Source organism: Nelusetta ayraudi, unplaced genomic scaffold (genome assembly GCF_046127955.1).
Source record: "Nelusetta ayraudi isolate G7.1 ecotype Tasmania unplaced genomic scaffold, CSIRO-AGI_Nayr_v1 ptg000053l, whole genome shotgun sequence".
In the NCBI taxonomy this organism is placed as follows: domain Eukaryota; kingdom Metazoa; phylum Chordata; class Actinopteri; order Tetraodontiformes; family Monacanthidae; genus Nelusetta; species Nelusetta ayraudi.
In genome coordinates, this window is record NW_027466103.1 from 4,622,227 (window position 1) to 4,641,639 (window position 19,413).

General features: G+C 49.6%; 1 protein-coding gene across 2 annotated transcripts in view; it reads right to left on the reverse strand.

Moving 5' to 3' along the window:
* The window catches only part of roraa (RAR-related orphan receptor A, paralog a), a 193,611-nt gene that overhangs the window by 7,078 nt on the left and 167,120 nt on the right, over positions 1-19,413 (reverse strand). For both annotated transcript variants that reach the window (XM_076037951.1, XM_076037952.1), the window contains 8 exons: positions 9,697-9,782; positions 8,053-8,194; positions 5,319-5,714; positions 3,943-4,064; positions 3,696-3,828; positions 2,475-2,582; positions 1,258-1,368; positions 549-661 (listed from right to left, as the gene is read on the reverse strand). In XM_076037951.1, the coding sequence (XP_075894066.1) occupies positions 549-661; positions 1,258-1,368; positions 2,475-2,582; positions 3,696-3,828; positions 3,943-4,064; positions 5,319-5,714; positions 8,053-8,194; positions 9,697-9,782 (1,211 nt within the window). The remainder of the gene's footprint in view (positions 1-548; positions 662-1,257; positions 1,369-2,474; positions 2,583-3,695; positions 3,829-3,942; positions 4,065-5,318; positions 5,715-8,052; positions 8,195-9,696; positions 9,783-19,413) is intronic.

A 19,413-nucleotide genomic window follows, 5' to 3' on the forward strand; every position in this document is an offset into this window, starting at 1 on the left:
TCTCCCTTCGCACGGGGGGCAAACAGAATATTGACACAAGCGCCGAGGCACAGGGACAAGTTGACACTTCATATTACAGGCCTGGATTTGATAAATTGCGTACTCCTCCGCTGACAAAGCCAGGACGCGGCGTGCGCAACATTATGAGTGCCCGCCCTGAGAAGAAAGCTGCACCTTCGCCTCGTGCGGCGCAAACACTTAACGGCCTGCAGATAAACTGCAACCGGAGCAGGTTCCACGTGCGGCCACTTAATCTTATAAAACCATTCGTATCATATTTGATATGTGAGTTTCTGAGACTCAGACAGTAGGAGATATATAAATATTTTTTTTAACAAGTATTGTTTGTATTGAGAGAATGTCCTTTATATCGCAATAACATTCTGTGAAATTTCTTACTGCTGCAGTTAAAACATATTATCTAGAAAATGCCATTACGTCAAATATACCAAATTCCATACAACATATATAATAATCAAAAATACGTAAAAAATGTATGATTTTTTTTTTGATGGTTGAGGCTTTTTAAAAAGCAACAACAGACGCACCTTCGTGAGAATACCGTCCTCTCTGTGGTTCTTCTGCAGGACGTGCTGGAGGGCAAGCTGGATCTTCTGCTGGAGCTTCTCCACCTTCACCTTCTCCTGGAGCCAGGATCGATCTGGAGGGTGAATTGTCACGTTAGCTTTTTGTTTTTAAACCACTGCAGACACACACACCACATGTCCCCTCTGCATGATCACTCTCAAGGTACACCGCCGCTGCAAAAGCTTTCAAAGGCACTGATATTTTCCATCGCGACTGCATCCCCAGTACGAGCTGCAGTGCAAAAAGTCATATGCAGTCAAACAAACTTTTTTTTAAAATTTTCATCTCTTTAATTTAACGTACGGGTTTATATCATGCCTCAAATATTCTAGATGCTGTCTGCGAATACGTTTGTGGTTTATTTTTACCCAGACAATTCAAAACATCCCATTTTAAAGCTGCACTCATAAAACCATGGCGCTGTGTTTACATTTGCGCTTAAAGGTTATCGTGTCAGAATCTCTTAACGGGCCCCGTGCCTACAGCTGCCTCTGAGATAACCCGGCTCAGGTGAAAAGTAATGAAGCGCTGATATAAGATATTAATCTGAAGGAAGAGCAGGAGGGAGACAGCCTCCCTTGTTGTGGTGACGGTGTGCCTGCCACCACCTCCCTCCCTCTACCCCACACAACACCTCCCCCACCCCCCTGCACTGTGAGTGACACCTACCGGCAGACATCAACACAAAGGCGGAGAACAGGGCGATCTCATCCTCAGACAGGTGCATAGAACACAAGTTTTTCCCAAACTCGAAGACGGAGCTGATCAAGTCGTCACAGCCTGCCACAGCAAAGGACACAGAGAGAGGGCTTCGGATGAAGAAGACCAAAGAACAACATTCACTCTTGATCTTTATTGGGAGAGAGGCACACAGGGAGGGGGGAGGAAAGGGGAAGGAGCGGGGGGGTGGGTTGGGGAGAAAAAAAACTGAAGCGGCACGCTGACAGCGCATGGGAGTGTCTTAAGCAAAACAGGCGATGCTTTTACTGAGTTTTTGCCTCCCAGACGAGTCACTTTTGGCAGTTGGGTGGCGTTACGCAAGGCAAAAATGAGGTCACTATTGAGGCTTTTAGTTAAATCAATTATCCAGGATGGAAAGAGACAGGCGCACGCCGCCGCAGCTCGGGCGGCCCATCACTCCGCCTCCCTCACCGCGGACACTCCTGCACAGGACGGCGCGACTGAAGCTGGAAACAAGATACACATGCTCGCTCGCTCGCTCGCTAGCGCAGCGGCGACAGGGACCTAACAAGTAACGGCAAAGTGGCACCCGCAGAAACAGACTCCAGCATTTTTCACTGCCACTGTGGGACGCGTTTGCATTTTATTTTTGTCAAAAAGGCAGTTGAGAAAAAAAAATAAATAAATAAATAAAATAAAGAATATCCGTGGCGGAGACTCCAACTAATGTTGCGGCAGTCAATAACGACTGCTATTTGCTTTCGCCGGGGACGTTTCATGTCAGAATATCAATGGCAGTTTTGATAGCGCGCTCCCCGAAGACACTCTGTCTGGCTTTGTTTATTCCGCAGTTACAGGAGCCATATGCAGCAGAGCCTCACTAACGTCTCTGCTCTACCATAAATAACCCATGCAGAAGCAGCAATGCCAGGTGAGGCAGGGACGCGCGCGCTCAGAGTTCTGCTTCCAGGCCCTCGGCATTGTGTAGAACAGAATAGCAGACTCTAATTTTGGCTGTTACACAGAGGAGGGGGGCATGACACTGTAAGAAACACACACACACACACACACACACACACACACACACACACACACACACACACACACACACACAGCAGCAGCAGCGCACAAATGCAGATTCATTTAACACACACGCATGTGCGTGCACACACACACACACACACATGCATGCACGCTGCACTTACCTAATGACTTGAACACGTCAGGTCCGGCATACTTTCCGTCAAAATAGACTGTGTTGTTTTGCGAGTCAAAGGCACGGCACATTCTGACAAACACAACTTCCAAGGAGCCTGCGGAGACAGACAGGAGCAAGATGCTGAATCTGAGCTTTGTTTCTTGTCCCCCCCCCCACCGCCACCACCACCGCCACCACCAGCACCACCTCTCCCTCACAGTCGCACATCAGTCGGGGATGCAAAATACATGATGGTGCTTTGTGCTATTCTTCTACAATGCGAGCGACACTTTGAAATAAAGAGGGCTGCCATCAGAGGAGGGGGAGAGGTGTGGGGGGGGGGCACGACTGCAGATGATAATATCACAGGCGGAAGGCTAATGGCATGCTGAAAAAAAAATTGCTCTTCATTCAGCGGTGACAGTGCTTACTCACTGAGCCTTTATTTAGCCAGATAGGGATGTGAGATTTTTTTTTCTTCTTTTTTTCATTTCTATCCTGCAATTTGCACCACTCTGTGGGACTGGGATAAGAGGATCAAGAAGATGTAACAGAAGCCATCACTCCCTGCCAGGGAAACGCCACTGTTTTAAAATGTCAAGACTTGAGCATCTCAGTCTTTGTTGCTTAGCTCGTAACGGCTGCGCTAATGTAAGTAATACTCAAGAGTGAGAGATAGAAAGAGAGAGAGAGACCCAGGGGAGCCGTTTGTTTGCATGTGCATGTGCTCCGTTTGTTTCTTTGTCTTAATGCTTCAGCATTAAAGGCCCGGTGCGTACGATCTCGTTGCATCTGATGGTAAGAAAAAACCTGCAGATGTTGTGGAGCCGTCTGTGGTATAAAGATATGGAAATGGAACTTAATGCAATTGAATCCAACTGGACTTCTGTTCTGTTGTTTTCCATGTTCTGCCTGTGAGTCCCTTTCTGTCTGGAAGGCACTGAGCGTTACTTTGCAGGTGCCACTAACCCTTCATCTATCCCTGCTGCGTCTGTAATAATGTGAGCTGCGGAGATAAGAGGGGTGGTGCTGGGTGGGGTCTCCTCCTCTCTGTGACTCTGTCTGTCCGTGGGTGCGTGCGTGTGGAGGAGGTCTTTGTGCAGTCAGGTCAGCTCTGCCTGTGTGACAGTGCCAGAGGGAGGGAGGGGAGGGAGGGGGGGTGGGGTGGGGTGGGGGGTGGTGGTGTGCGAGTTTGACGGCGGCGGGCCGTGTTGACAGGCTGTCATACCTGCTTTCAGCAGCACTATCTGATCATTCTGACACAGCTCCATGAAGCCGTCGATGCGCTTGGCGAACTCCACCACATACTGAATGGCCTCCGTTATTTTGATGGCGCACAGCTGCCACATGACTTCCCGGGGCTGCGAGTGCGGCAGAGGACGGAAGAAAAAACGGATCGTGAGCATTAAGGGGGAGCGGGGGGGTTGCGTTCCACCGGCCAATAGAAGGCCGGCTGGCGGTAATGGGGGACTCACCTTGCTCTGGTAGCTCTCCACCTCCTCCTGCAGGAAGGCCTGCCAGGTCATCTGCTGCAGCTCCTCCCTCAGGTACTGACATGTCTCCATGTGTGACTTGGAGATGTTCTGAGCCAGGTGCTCTGCAACGCAACAAAAAGAAACCCTGCAGCGTTGAGCGACAAGCAGTGCTGGGAGGGTTAACCTACTGAAAATTTAACAGTAGTCTAACAATTTCAATTACTTTATCAGAGTAATGTAACTAAAGATATTTGATTACACTAGCAGGACTTTTCAAAATTTTGAATAAATGCTCTAAACTGGTTCGACCATAACCCCTAGAATTGCGCAATAAAAACCTGGCGATGGAAAAGCCTAAACTTCGAAAACCCTCTGAAATATCGCTAATAGGTGTGAAATCATTCTGAGATGTAAATACAGGACCTTTTTTGATATCTGTGCAAACAATTGTTACACTTCCAGCACTTGGACATGTTTTTGATCGACACTGTTGTTGATACGACTTTGAAACGGCTCAGACTACATTCCAGAGAGACAATTCAACCGGCAGGCGAGTAGGTTGATTAGGTAGGTTGTATTAGTAGGTTGATTAGAGTAGGTTGATTAGATCACTTGACGGGACCAAAACCAACACCACAAAGCAAATGAAAGTATGAAAACCCCGGCTTTTCTTTTGTAAAAATTTGTCAGATGTAATTTAAATTGTACTCTTGAAGAATTCCACAGGTAACTGAAATGTATTTATCCAGTAATGTAACTGATTACAGTTATCTTTATTATGTGATTAAATTACCTAACAACGTTACATATAAGTCGTTACTCCCCAGCACTGGCGACAAGGCTGCAGGACGGGGGGAGGGGTGGCGGGGTGCTTGGTGCTGACTTTTCCTTTTTTTTTTTTTGGAGCGGGAAAAGGCTTGTTGACATTTTCCTCAAGTGCCCAGGGGGAAGTCAGAACTTGAGGTTGAGCTCAAGCCAGTACGGCTGCGACACAAACGCAGGGCGGAATGAGAAGGCAACAAAGGTCACGTTTTCTCGCAGAGAAACGTCGAGTATAAGAATTTTAAACGGTTTTGAAAACACATCTGTTAAAAGGAGTTCCGAGGAGGGCACGGGGGAGCCTAAAAAAAATGATTTCCCCAGACGCCTGCCCTGCTGGATCCTGATTGGCCCTAATTAATGGAAACTAATTACAAAAAAGAGGCTCTTTTAATGAGCGCTGGAGATGAGTCTCCAACCTCCTGCTATTTTAAGCAACCTTTGTGTCGTTTTGCCCCACGGTTGAGTTGTCCCCCCCTCACCCAACTCCCCCGTCATCCTCCATTTTGCCGCCTCCCCCCGCCTGTCTCCCCTACTTCCCCCCACCTCCCCCGTACCTAGTTCAGCCATGGACACGGTGGGGGAGGTCTCTCCGTTGGTGAAGGAGCAGTAGGGGAAGAAGCCGGAGCCCGGAGCGAAGTCGCAGATGGGCTCCGGCTTGATGCCGTTGATGTCGAGGCCCGACTGGTCGGGGGACGGCTGGATGTCCAGGTAGAAGCTACTGACGGCCGAGTCGGGTTTGCTGCCGTCGGGGGTGTGGCCGTCCATGTAGCCGCTCAGGTCGTCGTGCAGCTCCGTCAGGCCGTTGGCCGAGAGGCCGTAGCTGGGCGTGAGCGGCTCGGCCTCGCCGGGCTGCTGTTGGTGGTCGCGCTGCTGCTGCTGCAGCCGGTGCTTCTGGACCTCGGCGTAGAGGCTGTCGCGCTGCTTCTTCGACATGCGGCCGAATTTCACCGCTGCGGTCGGGGGAGGGGTGGACAAGAACGCAAGTGAGACTCACGCAAAAAGCAAAGACACCAAGTGTGGCTCCACAAATTAGCAACTGAAGAGAACGGGAAAACTGAGCTGGGTCAGCACTGTTATCTAGCACAATAGATAGATAGATAGATAGATAGATAGATAGATAGATAGAGACTTTATTGATCCCTTTGGGATGACTCCCTCAGGGAAATTAACACTTACAATACTACTAGTAGGTAGTAGCATCTTCTGGACAATTGCGTTGTCAATTGTCCAGAAGATGCTTGCAGAATTCATGCTTTTAGCCCAAATATCAAATGTGACTGTAACTTAAAATAAACTTGCACATGTAAAATTTAAATTACATGCAGCCTTGCTGGTGCGCTGGTCTAAAGCATCCGGGCACCCCAAGCTAGTAGGGCGCACAAGAGGAGCAAATTCTGTTTGTACTCATCGGCCAGTAGTAAACAGCTTCAAGAGAGGAGAATTTGCTTTTCCAGTTTCCCAGCCACTCAAACATCACTGCCTTGTCGTGCTGCCTCCTGGTTTAAGGTTTCCAGACTAAACAGAGGGGCAGAGAATGAGACTTCTTGGCCCGGGTTGTGGGGACCTGGCAGTATGTCAGCCGGTCACAGTGTGCGTGCGCACGTGCGTGAATGTGTGTGCGAGTGTGTGTGTGGCGACGCAGAGGAGAAAGCGGGCAGATGGGGCTCTGGTGTGTTGACTGAAGGCAAGAGTCACCTTCGTCTGTCCGAGGCTCGCGTGTGTATGTGTGTCCATGCGTACGAGAAGGTGTGTGGCCACACTTAAAGCGAACACAACCAACACAACCGTACGCCTTGATTTGCATTCTTTGTGTTTTTAGTGGGCTAAATCTTCTGCGCTAACCCCGGGAGGAGCTCCGTGTACTTGTTCGGATTCACACTCGCCTGTGTCTGCGCGCGCTTTACAAAACAACGCTGACAAAAAGCATAATAGATCCACTCTATTCTGACATAATCTAATCTGCTCAGCCCAGCCTGGACCGTGCCGGCGCAGCGGGAGCCTTCCAGAACACTTCCCCCCCACCTGCGTGCTCCCATTACTGCGTCTCAGCTGCAAGCAGCGCCAACGACAACCTCTAACAACCTCCCATTTCATCAGACCTGCTCTCTATCACAGCTACAAATTAGCGTAGCAGGGGAAGCGCTCACCTGCGATACTGCCAGACAATGAACTGGCGTCTTAGCAATGTGTTCACACCACAATTTTAGTGAGTCTGTTGTGACTCTTTTGAGAGTAACGGCGCTCGTTACCCGGTTGTGTTTCCTTTGTGTCGCCGCCGCAAGTTCACATCAGTATGGGACATGAACACACAGGCAAATCAGAATGCACACAGGTGTTGGTGGTTTGTGCAAAGCTAGCCGCCAGCTTTTGCAGGAAATTTATGCTGTACTTCCATTTTTTCCCCTGTAATATACCTCAGGCTGATCGTTTTTAACGCATGCCTCTGAAAAATTACCAAGAGCCCTACTGAGGAATGAAGCCATTTCTTTCCTGCCGCCGAGAGGATGCTGACCAATATATTTTGCCAGATAACTGCGTCTGACTGTGAGAAGTGCACCTGAGAGAAAACTTTCAGATGCGGAGAGTCAAGAACAAACGGGGCAGATGAGACAAATTTCCAGCCCGTTCAGTCAAAGTGTCTCAACTACAAAGACGCAGGGATCTGAGTGATATTTAAAGCCAAATGTGCAATATTTAAAGGGAAGGAAGTGGAATAAAAATAAAACCTCTTGTGTTTCCAGTTCCTAGAGATGAGCATTTATTTCTCCCTGAAGTCTGCTTGCAAGGAGGCAGCTACACTGCGCTAGCGCACACGGGTGGGTCTCTTTAGGGATTTTTGTCATTCTCTCCTGACATCACAGCTGGTGAAAGAAAAATGTGAGATGTGGCGACACAACATCGTGAAACGGGGATTTGCTTTGACATTGCTTGCAATGTGCTTTCTCGCCTGTGGGTGGCAGCAGCTCTCACTAACTGGGCCTTTACGATGTACATTTTACGTCGAAGGTTGCGCTTCACAAAATAATTAAAAAAATCTTCAAGCAAATAACCCAGAGGGTTGTGTTTGTAATTTGAACTGCAGTTTCAATCCAATGATGGTTAATATTCTTTGCGTGGGTCGGTCGCTCATGTTCTACGCCGTCTCTTGCTCTTTTCATGCACTGACCATAATCCTCCATTATATTCCGTGTGACCGCCCCAAAGCAGGATGCTACTCTACAAACTTTGCCCCTCCCCCTGCCTACCATCACTTCCCCGCTTCCCCTGCTGCGTCCGCCGGGCACTTACCATCTCGTGACATGCCCACCGCCAAGCACTTCTGCAGCCGGCAGTGCTGGCAGCGGTTGCGGCTGGTGCGGTCGATCAGGCAGTTCTTCTGACGGGGGCAGGAGTAGGCTGCATTGCTCTGCTGACTCCTCCTGAAGAAGCCCTGCACGTCGGGGGTGGGGGAGAAGAAAAGCACGTTACCTGGGAGAGATCGGCCCACGGCTTCACGGCGACGCTGTCACCTTCCATTCCCTTTCGCTTATTGATGAATTTATTTTACTCTCAGTGGCCATATGTTTGGTTTTTTTTTTTGTTTTCAACTGCTGCCAGACATATTAGGTAACGACTGTTAACGGCGGCGGTGCCTTCTGCCATTTTCGGTACGAGCTGCGCTACCACAGTGCGTGCAGCAGGAGGGGCGTTGTGTTTGCTTTGCGCAGATAACGGCGGCCGCCTGCTATTTTCCTGCGGTCGGGTTATTAGTGTTGATTAATGCCGCCGTGCCACGCACCGTGCTGAAGTACCGCAAATTCACACCGAGTGGATTCCTCATCCTTCCACTTAATGAATTGATTCCCGCACATCATTAACATGCCCCACTCTACCGCTCCGTACACATATGTCTTAATTAGCCGCTCATTGGCTGTTTAATTACAAGAAAACAGCTGACAGCTGCCAAGTCGCTTTATAATGGAGGCCATTATGGAAACAGGCTGGAACTGCCAGTGACAAGCAGCACTCTTTAATAACGCTGTGATTTATGGTCCAAACTTTTGTACTTACACGTATCATTAAAGGCCTCGCCGCTCTGGACTAATTAGCGATCATTAAAGATCGATTTCAGCAGTTTATTCTTTAGTGTTTTTTGTTCCTCGCAGCTCTTGCTCGCGCAAGAGGAGAGCAAGCATCTCTCTCTCTCTCTCTCTCTCTCTCTCTCTCGCTCTCTCCCGCTCTCCTCTCCGCACACACAGACACACACACAGGAGCAAACAGCAAAGGTGCAAGCTGGCTGAGGAATGCTAATGATGTGCCTGGTGACAAGCACGGGGACAAGAATACACCCTAAGCACAAAATTCCCTTCACTGTGAATGGCTGGTGCATTTGAAACAGTACAAAAGGCGCCTTCAATGGAGGCAACACAGTTGCAAACAGCCAACAATCTGGTATAATTCAAAGCCCTCTCCTTTTGATCATTTTATTTCAAGAAGAGCAGGCTGCAGCGGAGGCAAAAGAAGAAGAAGACGAAGGAGGGGAAGAAGAAGGAGAAGGAAAAAAGGGAGAAGAATGAAACGCTGTGTCCCTGGGAGGGAAAGGCAGCGCGTGGCAGAAGAATAACTTTGTCCTACTAATTGTGGCGATCTGTGATGTCCTCTGCGGTGCTTGACCACTTTAATGATCGTGCTCTGTGTGTTCACACTTGACAGCCCCGCTGCGATCCGTCGCAGAAAAAAAACAAACAAACAAACAAAAAAACCCACAATACTTGTGCAGCATTTTCAAACTGTTTTTTCCCTTTTGACAGCAACTTTTCTTAACTTCTCCAATTTTCCACGTCTTCTCCTCCACGGCTCTTATGTCCCCCAGAACACACACACACACACACACACACACACACACACAGAGTGCTGCCATATGACAGACAGATTTGCTCTCCTGGCACTTACCTTACAGCCTTCACATGTTATCACGCCATAATGGATGCCTGATGATTTGTCTCCACAGATCTTGCAGGGAATAATTTCGATTTGAGCTGCAGAGAAGACAAGGGGAAGGGAGGGAAATGCATTTTTTATTAATATATACATATAAATATGCACAGAGATATCAACGGTTTTCCGTCACAAGTCACTGTACAACTCTCTGACGGTGGAGCCGCGCTGGTACATGAAAGAACACTGTGCTTCTAAAAACATCTCATCCGGTGGCTTTTGAATCCTGGCTTCCACAGAGCATTAGCTGAATATTTACAGAGTGTATACGCGCTTGTGTGCCCGTCTATATGCTTGTGTACGTGTGCTTGTGGGAAGAAGCAATTTTAGGCCTTGGCAAGCAGCTTAAATTACCATGGTGTCATTTTGCATCCTAAACATAACTTACATAAGGAAACGGCTCCGTCGTGAGTCACACTTATGTTTCATCTGCCTCGTTAATCTTCAACCGGTGTATCATATTATCAGGGACTTGAGGTTAAAATGATCAAACGTTTATACGCTATAATCAAGATCAACGCGTCTTCTTTTTGCATACAAAATTAACATTTTACAAGTTCAGTGTGTAAAATTTGGCCTGACTTATGATTTTTAAATTGGCAAAAGCTTAATATACTAGCCGTACATATATTAAAATATATTACAAGTGTCTAGTCACAGTAAAATAGAAGTCATTTGGTTTTCCTACCCATACAATGGGTCTTATTTGTATACTAGAATGTACACAGATCAAATGTCTTGCTCCCAGTTAGCTGCCATCTCCCACCGCCACATTTCTAAGGAAGCCACTGTAGTTCACTGGCAAGCTCAGGAGAGGGAAGGTGACTAAATCTGCAATCTAAAAGCTGACCACTAGATGGCATCAATTTACACGCTGCACCTTTAAATGAAAAAAGCAAAAGTAAATGCAATGGCACAGGGCTCGTTGCTGCCACATGAGGACACACGTTCACAGTTGGGAAAATTCAACTTCACAAAACCTCTTATGTTTCACAAAGTACTCGAGAGTAAATCCGGCGCAGCCACAGAGAAGCGTGTAACGCGGCCTCTCTGCAGAACCTGGCGGCGACACCCAGTGGGTTCGTCAGGCCCGAGATTCACCCCACCTCCCCCCCCCCCGCTGCCCGCCGGCCGCAGAGGACGAAAGTGCAGCGAGGACAGGCCTCATCCATCGCCGCAACCTCTCTTCAGGGGCGGAGCACGGGGCAGCGCGGCGGAGGGGACGCACACGCGGAACACACAGAGACATCAGAGACCCACGACTCCCAGCACGTCCCGCCGCTCGCAGCTTTATCACTGCAGCCGCCGATGCCGCACCGCCCCTCCCCCCCGCAACCCCCCGCCGCTTCTCAGGCCTCCAGAGATCTCTATCTCGCAGCCCTCCAACACATCTCCAGCATCTCGGCCCCACCGTCCCAACAGCCAACTCCAGGCGAACCGGGCTTATCTGATCTGAAGTCGAGGAAAGATCACCACGGGATGTTTTCTCACCACGTGACGGCTTTCTCCATCCAGCCGAGCCCGCCGACCAATCGGGCGAGGGACGGTGGGGGCGCGAGCGACGAGGCGACGCGAGCCGGCTCCAATTAGCGGAGGAATATCAGCGTCCTTTTCATGGCCTGCGTAATGAGATGCGATGAAAATATAATCGCTTAAAAGAAAACGACGACGTATCGGCGATGTCGAGGCGTTGCATCAGCCTCCCCCCTCCAGCCAGGCCTCACGTCTCTTCCCGAGACGCTTCCTCTATCCCTCGCACACCTTAACAACCCAACCTCTTTAAACTAGTGTGATCACATCAAAAGTGCGTTTGCTCGGGCTCAAGCCGGAGATCCCTGCCCATTTTAATCAGCTGCCTGAGAGCTTGTAATGTGTCATGTGGATAATGTCCTGGTCCCTGAGGCATGGCCCAGAGAGGCCCTTAACACAGAGCCTCTAATCCACTCACCCCGCAGCCACACTCTGTTCATTCAGGAGTCTCGCTCTGTTCACCTCGCGCGGCAGGAGTTAACAAAACTGGCCGTGTTTACGTGGAATTAGCCGACATTTTGGTTGGAGTGGACAAAGGGGGGGGGGGGGCTAGCTCTCTGACGATGAAACACCTCCTGCGATTTGCGATTTTCACAACACAGGGCACGGCACCTCGGCCTGCCCCCATCAGAATAAAACCTAGGCGGGAGACGGGCTTTGACAACCTCTCCGAGAGGATGGATTTATAATTAATCTGTTCCTCACTGCGCACCGTGGCTTGTTGTCTCGGTTTGGTCTGTCTAAGTGCGAGAACGCTCCATTGTTTGTTTTTGTGTTCTCCCTGCATGGGCATTTGCGGTGCAGTGTGTTTCGACTCCTTTTGCATTTTCAGCCTCATTACTTACATAATTTGCTCCGACATGCACTCACAACAACTGAAGCGTGCGGTAATTATGACTAGCTGCGGCTCCGGTGAACCCGGGGGCTGCAGTTGACGGCCCCGGCCATTGGGTGGCAGTGCAGGGCCGCGGCTACGCTCGTCTCGCCGAGTTAAAGCCGAGCCTTCCACCCACCTTGTGCAGCCCACAGGCTTTTGGCTCAGAGCTCCAGCCTGCGATAGCTCCGGGCTTAGGCTGCTGCTAGCTTCCCCACCCCCACAGCAAAGCTGCGAGATGCCTTCATCTCTCCTGAAGAAGCAGAGCCGGCTGGGCACTCGCTCAGGCCTGACAGGGGCTGTGCCACATCAGGTGAAAGCAGTGGGAGAAGAGACGCGGGGGTGCCAGGCTGGCCAAGGAACACACACGCGCACGCGCGAGCGCACACACACAGACACACACACAGACACAGACACACACAGACACACACACACACAGACACACAGACACACAGACACACACACACACACACACACACACACACACACACACACACACACACAAGCTTCCCTCGCAAAGCCTTATCTGCAGCAGGAAGGCCCTGAATGCACACGGCCACACCAGTTAACACCCTCTCACTCCACCGCTGCACAAGCCCCTGGATGCTCGGCGCACTCGACAATAAAAAGGGTTTGTCTCTCGACTGGCTGAGGCTCCGTGGGACTCGTGTAAAAGAAACAGAGCCCCGGTCTGAACATATATAGCTGTTTCCTCCTCCTTCCTCCAGGCAGGGATAAGCCGCTTTCTGAGAGAGAAGTGAAGAGCCGGGGGGTCAAGGGGAACAAACGCAGAACAATGGCACAATGGAAATCAAATGCGGCGTGAAGTCGGCGGTGGCGGCGTTGGCGTCGGCCGGGGTCAATATTTGTACATCCGCGCCACTGTCTCCTCTTGAGCGGGCGGTCGTGGCAGCTCCTGAGCTGCACTCGAGACGCCAGGGATGATTTAAAGTGAAATCAAACAAAAAAAAAAAAAAAAGCCCCCACTGGCCCCCCCCCACCCGCTTACAAGCTCACTCCCACTCTGGCAGTCAATATCTATTGACACGAGCCGCGGCGCTAACTGCCTCTTGGTGTGAAACAGGCAGCTGCTGGCGCGCTTAAAGCTTGACCAGAGCAGCGCCACTGATCCCATTCAGTGTGCCCGCCTGCCCGCCTGCCTGCCTGCCTGATCGCTCCTCTGCCAGCCAGCCAGCCAGCCAGCCAGCCAGCCAGCCAGCCAGCCCTGCCCGCTCTGTTTACAACATCAAAGCCAGGCACAGTTAGACGGGCAGCCATGCTAAAGCCCATCCCCGGCAGCCTGCTGCTCCTCGCAGCGCCGCTGACGAGATGGCCTCCGCGGCGCGCGGGGCCACTTCAAAGACACCTGCCGAGGCTGCCCAGATTATGTTCGAACTCACGCCGCCGCGCGCGTAACCATAAGGGCCGAGGACGGCGGCGGCTCCAGGACCCGTTTCCTGTATGAAACATGGGCGCCTGTCCTTCCACGACGGCGCGCGGTCGAGAGAGGAGGCGGGCGGGCGGTCGGGCCCGGCTGCTGCTGAAGCTGGCTCTTTGTCTGTCTGCGGCTGAGCAGTTCAAGGACACTGATTCACCACACGAGCCGGCCCTTTGAGGGGATGACGTGTCACTCAGAGCACATGTACAATAGGGCAGCGAGGCCGCCGCGTGTTCACCCCTTTGCCCTTCGCTGCCTTCGCCACACAAACCCCCTCCGGCAACCCCCCCCCCCCCCTCAGATCACACATAGGCGCTGAGACTATACAATACTATCAAAGGGCTGCGACACTGACGGTTCCACGTGAACACCATTGCCGAACGCATGCGGATATTTTTGGGTGCTTTTTAGGCATTGGATTGGACGGAAGAAACACATAGCGCCAAGCAGGGGAAAAATAGGTTTAACTGATTTGTTTATTCACTTTTGAAAGTTGGACAACAAACAGGAGCAGCCATGCTAGTTTCTACCGACAGAAAAACAGAAAGAAAGAAACAGTTTGGATAGACAGATAGATGGATAGATAGATGGACAGATAGATGGACAGATAGCTAGATAGATGGTGGATAGATAGATGGACAGACAGATGGATAGATAGATGGACAGATAGATGGACAGAAAGCTAGATAGATGGTGGATAGATAGATGTCCATCTATGCCTAACTGAAGTGAAAAAAACCCCAGCAAAAACAACAAAAACTAAAAAATGTGGGAGGAAAACGCAGAAAATCACTCATGAAAATCTCTTGCTTGGATGTTCCCACTGAACCCTTGGACTACTGACATAACACTGAGGGATTAAGATTATCCCTTACAGTACAGACCCATGGCCAGGCCGCCGTCATAACGCAGAGAGCTTAACCCATTACTCGATTGGACCACTAAGTCAACGCCCTCATGGCGCAGCGCCGCTCGCAATAGATGCGCACAAGAAATTCGGCCTGGCGTCCGCAAATTCTGCAGCGCTCAGTTTATGCAGATCTGTTATTTTGCTAACAAGCGCGCGAAGCAGTCGGAGGGCGATAAAACACTCGCTCCTCTGTGCCGATGTGTAAGAGGGTGCGATGTGTGTGATTGTGTGTGTGTGTGTGTGTGTGTGTGTGTGTGTGTGGGTCGTGCTGCGTTGACAGCTGTCAATGGCAGAGTGACGCAAGCCAGTGTCAGCGATTATGTAAGGAACTGGACAGAGCGCAGCATTATGAACACATTCCTCTGCATTAAACAGACAGCGGCAACACATTCGGCTCCTTTTCATATCTTGCAACAGAACCAAACAGAAGCCAACAAAAATCGCACGCCATGTCCGGCGCTGTCAACACAATTACGTGACATTGGGGAAAAAAGGAAAAAAACAAACCAGAAAAAAAAACAAAGAAATGGAAAAATCGATTTATTGGGCTGGTCCAACTAAAACCAGGCTTCAGAATACATGCAAACGTATTATTCTGACTGAAATGTTCACCGAACACAAGCATCTGCATTTCATAAAGATTTGAAAAATATTTTTCTGTCTTGTTTTGGCCTTTCATGCACATGGAAAAACACACTTCTCGGTCACTAAAGGCTGAACTGTTTGGAAAACTCCTTTAAGGGTGGAGAGCTTGAAGGTTTTACGTCTTCTTTGTTTGCAGGACTCCATTTAAAAAAAATAAAACTGTGTGATGTTTGTTTATGCGACCTTGTGCCTCCTAAGAAACACACAATAAATAAATCCAACCAAATAGTTCTAGGTTGAACCCTTCTAGCAGTACTTTGTTAACATTCTATCTAATTAAAAGTGATACCCACTCTCACACTACATTAAGGATGTGTCACATTTTACTAACTTAGACTCCTGTACGCACAAATGCACAACTTCCCCTTGTGCTGTGCATGCAGTTGCATGCGGCGGGTATTGTTCAAAGAAGCCAGTTCAAATATATAGGAAATCAATTAATTCATTGTTAGTCATTTATTTGTTTAAGTCATGCATCTGTGGACAAGGTCTTCACTGACCTTGTCAAAACCAGACAGACAATGCACGTTGAGTGACTAAATTCCTCTTAGGTTCAAAATAGGTTCTGCAGGTCGTTCTGCTCATGCTTCATGATTTTCTGTCCCTGGCAGTCAGGCGGCATAAATGCAGGAGAGAAGAAGAGGATGGAGGAAAGTCATCATGCAACCAGTTTGTCACCGGCGAACTTGCATGTCGATCGCTGGATACATGTTGTTAAAAGGTCATCTGGGGGGAGAGCTCCAGCGCGAACAAGCCGGGAGGTGGCAGATCGCCTCTCCTCTTGCACGCGCAGATACAAAAATAATAAAAAAAAGGCAGCGAAAGCCAAACTCAGGGAAATAAAGGCCATTTACACAGCCTCAGCTCGCTGCAGTGGAGATCAGCTGTCGGCTGATAAACAGAGTTTTCTCCAAACAGAGACCCTTGGCAGTCAGATCTCGCTGCAGCAAGATGACAGGCTAACAAGAGCTGGAATCAGAATCCTGACTCTTTTTTTTTTTTTTATCTGCCAAGGCTGCGCTGTCACAAAGACACAATACTTTCTTATTCCCATTTATGCAGCCGAGGAAAGGTTATTTGAATGTCAGTGGCAAAGGACAGTTGTGGCAGGAAACGCGGGGCTGAAACGCTACAAATGTGTTGTTTGTTTGGGGATCGGAGGCTGCTGGCTGCTGGCTGCTGGCAGCAGCTCCGACGTGACATTTTGCCGGCTTTTGCGACACACACACACACACACACACACACACACACACACACACACACAGGAAACGCACAGAGGCGGACGACAAATCACCTGCAGGTAAAAACAAACAAACAAACAAACAAACAAACAAAGCAAAAAGGTGATGCCTCATCATATTAACCAGCCTCAGTTCAAGCAGTGAATTTTTTACCCAACTCATTAAAAAATGACATCCCGACCGCGCGGATTTAAGCGAGAGGACGAGCAAAGTGACGTCTCAGCGGTGCGTCTCGCTAATTCTTCCCCCCTACGTCTGGTCCTGAGCTACCCGGGCTGTGATCCCTCCTCGCCAGAGAGCAGCTATATTTCAACACACATTTCCTCCTGCAAAACGAGCGATTCTCTCCCTCATTCTTCCCTCATTCTTCCCTCAGCAGCGTGGTGACTCTGCCGAGGCTCAGGTCTGGGCCATTGCCGCGGGCTGCTTTTTGGACCAACTCACGCGTACGCCTCCGTGTTTGTTTGTGTGTGTGTGTGTGTGTGTGTGTGTGTGTGTGTGTGAGGCCTATTAATATTTCAACATAGCCCAACTGCAGATTCCTGTACAACACAGCAGCACTTCTCTCTTCTTCATGCCCCCCCCCCCCCCTTGCCCCCCATCCTCCGTATTTACTTGACTGTTTTATTGAAGTGCATTTTGACACCCCTCCATGACTGTGTGTGTGTGTGTGTGTGTGTGTGTGTGTGTGTGTGTGTTGTGGGGGGGGGGGGGGGGGGGCGTATTCCCAAACCGCGCCGCCAGACGTTTCTCTCGGCGTCTCTTCCTCCACTGGTAATTTGGGCACTAATTTATGTGTTGTTATGGCAAAGATTGACGAGCTTCCTGACTGGGAAGCGCCGGCACTCTGGGGAGGAAACAACAAAAGCCTGGGTTTTACCGAGCAGACGAGCACCGTCAACGCCAGCGTGTGCGCCGCTGCTCCTCCTCCTCCTCCTCCTCCTCACCTGAGCTCCAGCCCCCCCCCCAACCCGCCCCGCTCCTCCTCCCTTGTCTGCGACTGGAGTGACAAGTGGAGTTGCGCCCGGGTGCCGGGGACCGGGGGGCACGCCCCTTCTGTCTCTGCGAGCGTGCTCGCATGGGTGCATGCGCACGGCCGGCAGGGATGGGGGGGGGGGGGCGCGGTGTGTGTGGAGCTCAGGCTGTTTACTCTGGTGGCAAAATACAATCTCGCAAAGACAGCGCTCACTTTTTTCACTTTTTCCTGTATCCTTTCCATCCCAGTTAGACACAATGGAGCCCTGAGAGCAGCCCGAGAAAATAATATGGATATAAATAAGAATAATAAAAAGAAAATCTGTTTTGCAAATATTTACATGCTCTGTCTAAGTGTTGAGATCATGTGGTTTGGGTCCCTTTGCAAATTCAAATTGTGAATAGAGGGAAAAAAAATAATCTCCATTATACTGACATGTGTTTTTGTGTGGAAGTTTTCACATCCCACTGCTGAGTCAGAGTTGGAGCTTGCGCGTTGTTTTCTTCACTCATGAATTGTGCAGCAAAGCGTTGGGACGCAGCAAAACTCAGACTCACTCAGGCTGAAATCACACAGGACCAGCTGACTGACTGACTGACTGACTGACTGACTGACTGGCTGGCTGGCTGGCTGGCTGGCTGACTGGCGCGGAAGCCGCCATATGAATTCCAAGATCCAGCAGCGGCGCCGCTCAACCTACATTCTGACCATGTGACCAGAAGCCGCCGGCTGAAGCTCCGGCCCCGCTGGTTAAGCACCTCGCAGCTCCCTCGACTCCCCCACCCCCCACCCCAAGAAAGGACGGCCTTGGAGGTTCTTTTGGAAAAAAAACAAAACACTGGAATATATAAATCATGAATCCTTCAAAAACATCCAGTGCAATTACACACAGAAACCTTTACATAACAACAAAGAGCCTTGTTCCAGTTCACCGGGGAATTTGTTACTGCCACACTGTCCAACTTCCTTCCTCCTATAATTGCTGTATTAGCATGCGTTTCTGTAAGACAACCACAATTCTTGGTGTGGGATTTTTTTTCTTCTTCCAAAACTCCAAATAGGTTATTTTCTACTGTTTCACACAAAGCAATCAAAACTTACATACGCACAACTTGCTTTTGGCCAGAGGGGCGACAGAGTGCACCAGCACTTTCTGCAGAATTGTTTTTGCGAGGAGTCGTGGCGTTGGGAGAGGAGAGGTCCAGTCTCATGCTGCTGCTCGGGGTCAGTAGGTCAGAGGAACGCAGCCAGAACACACATGGAGAGCAGCCTGGATAGTTGAGCTGACAGTAATTGTCCCTCTGTGGTCTCCTTAGGAAAGCATGTTTCCAGACAACGCAGACTGGCTGCACCGGCCAGATAGTAATCATGATCCCGATGTGCTCCGTCGAAGTGGGGAGGCTCAGCGTAAGCCTGCAAGTATACGGCGCGAGTCACTGTTTCCACTGGAGCTGACATCAGCTGGAACTGGCGCAAGTGTTTATAAATCAAGTCTATTCCAAAACATTGGATATCGGTTGGGTTTTTTTTTTCCCACCCTGGGGGAGAAAAACCCATCATAAAAGCAACATCTGTAGGAATATGGAAACACGGCGTTAACACTGACGCCAGTCAACAGTGATTAATTCAAGATTGTGAAGCTGCTTTATTCCAAATTTTTTTTTTTTTTTTTTATGTGAGTGAATGACATCTGGATTTTTTCCCCACATGCAGGACCCATAATTGTGTAAAACACTTGATGACTAAATTACTTGAAGGCCACGTATTGGTATTACTGTTTTTTTCCAACAGGAATTCCTGCCTCTATCCTGTCACTCTTAAGTTCCTCCTCAGAAATTGCAAAAACACATACATGCGTCTAGGAGTGGTCCCTTTGTTATGTCACAAAGGGACCACTTCCAGCTAATACCTGATACCTGAACTGCTACCTCTCTTCCACCCTGGCTTGACGGAAGGACCAACAGAACATTTGACGCAATCGAAACAAAACAAATAACTGAAACAAATAAAGATATAGACTCTGATTTAACAATCACCCAAATACGGCGACGCAATGCT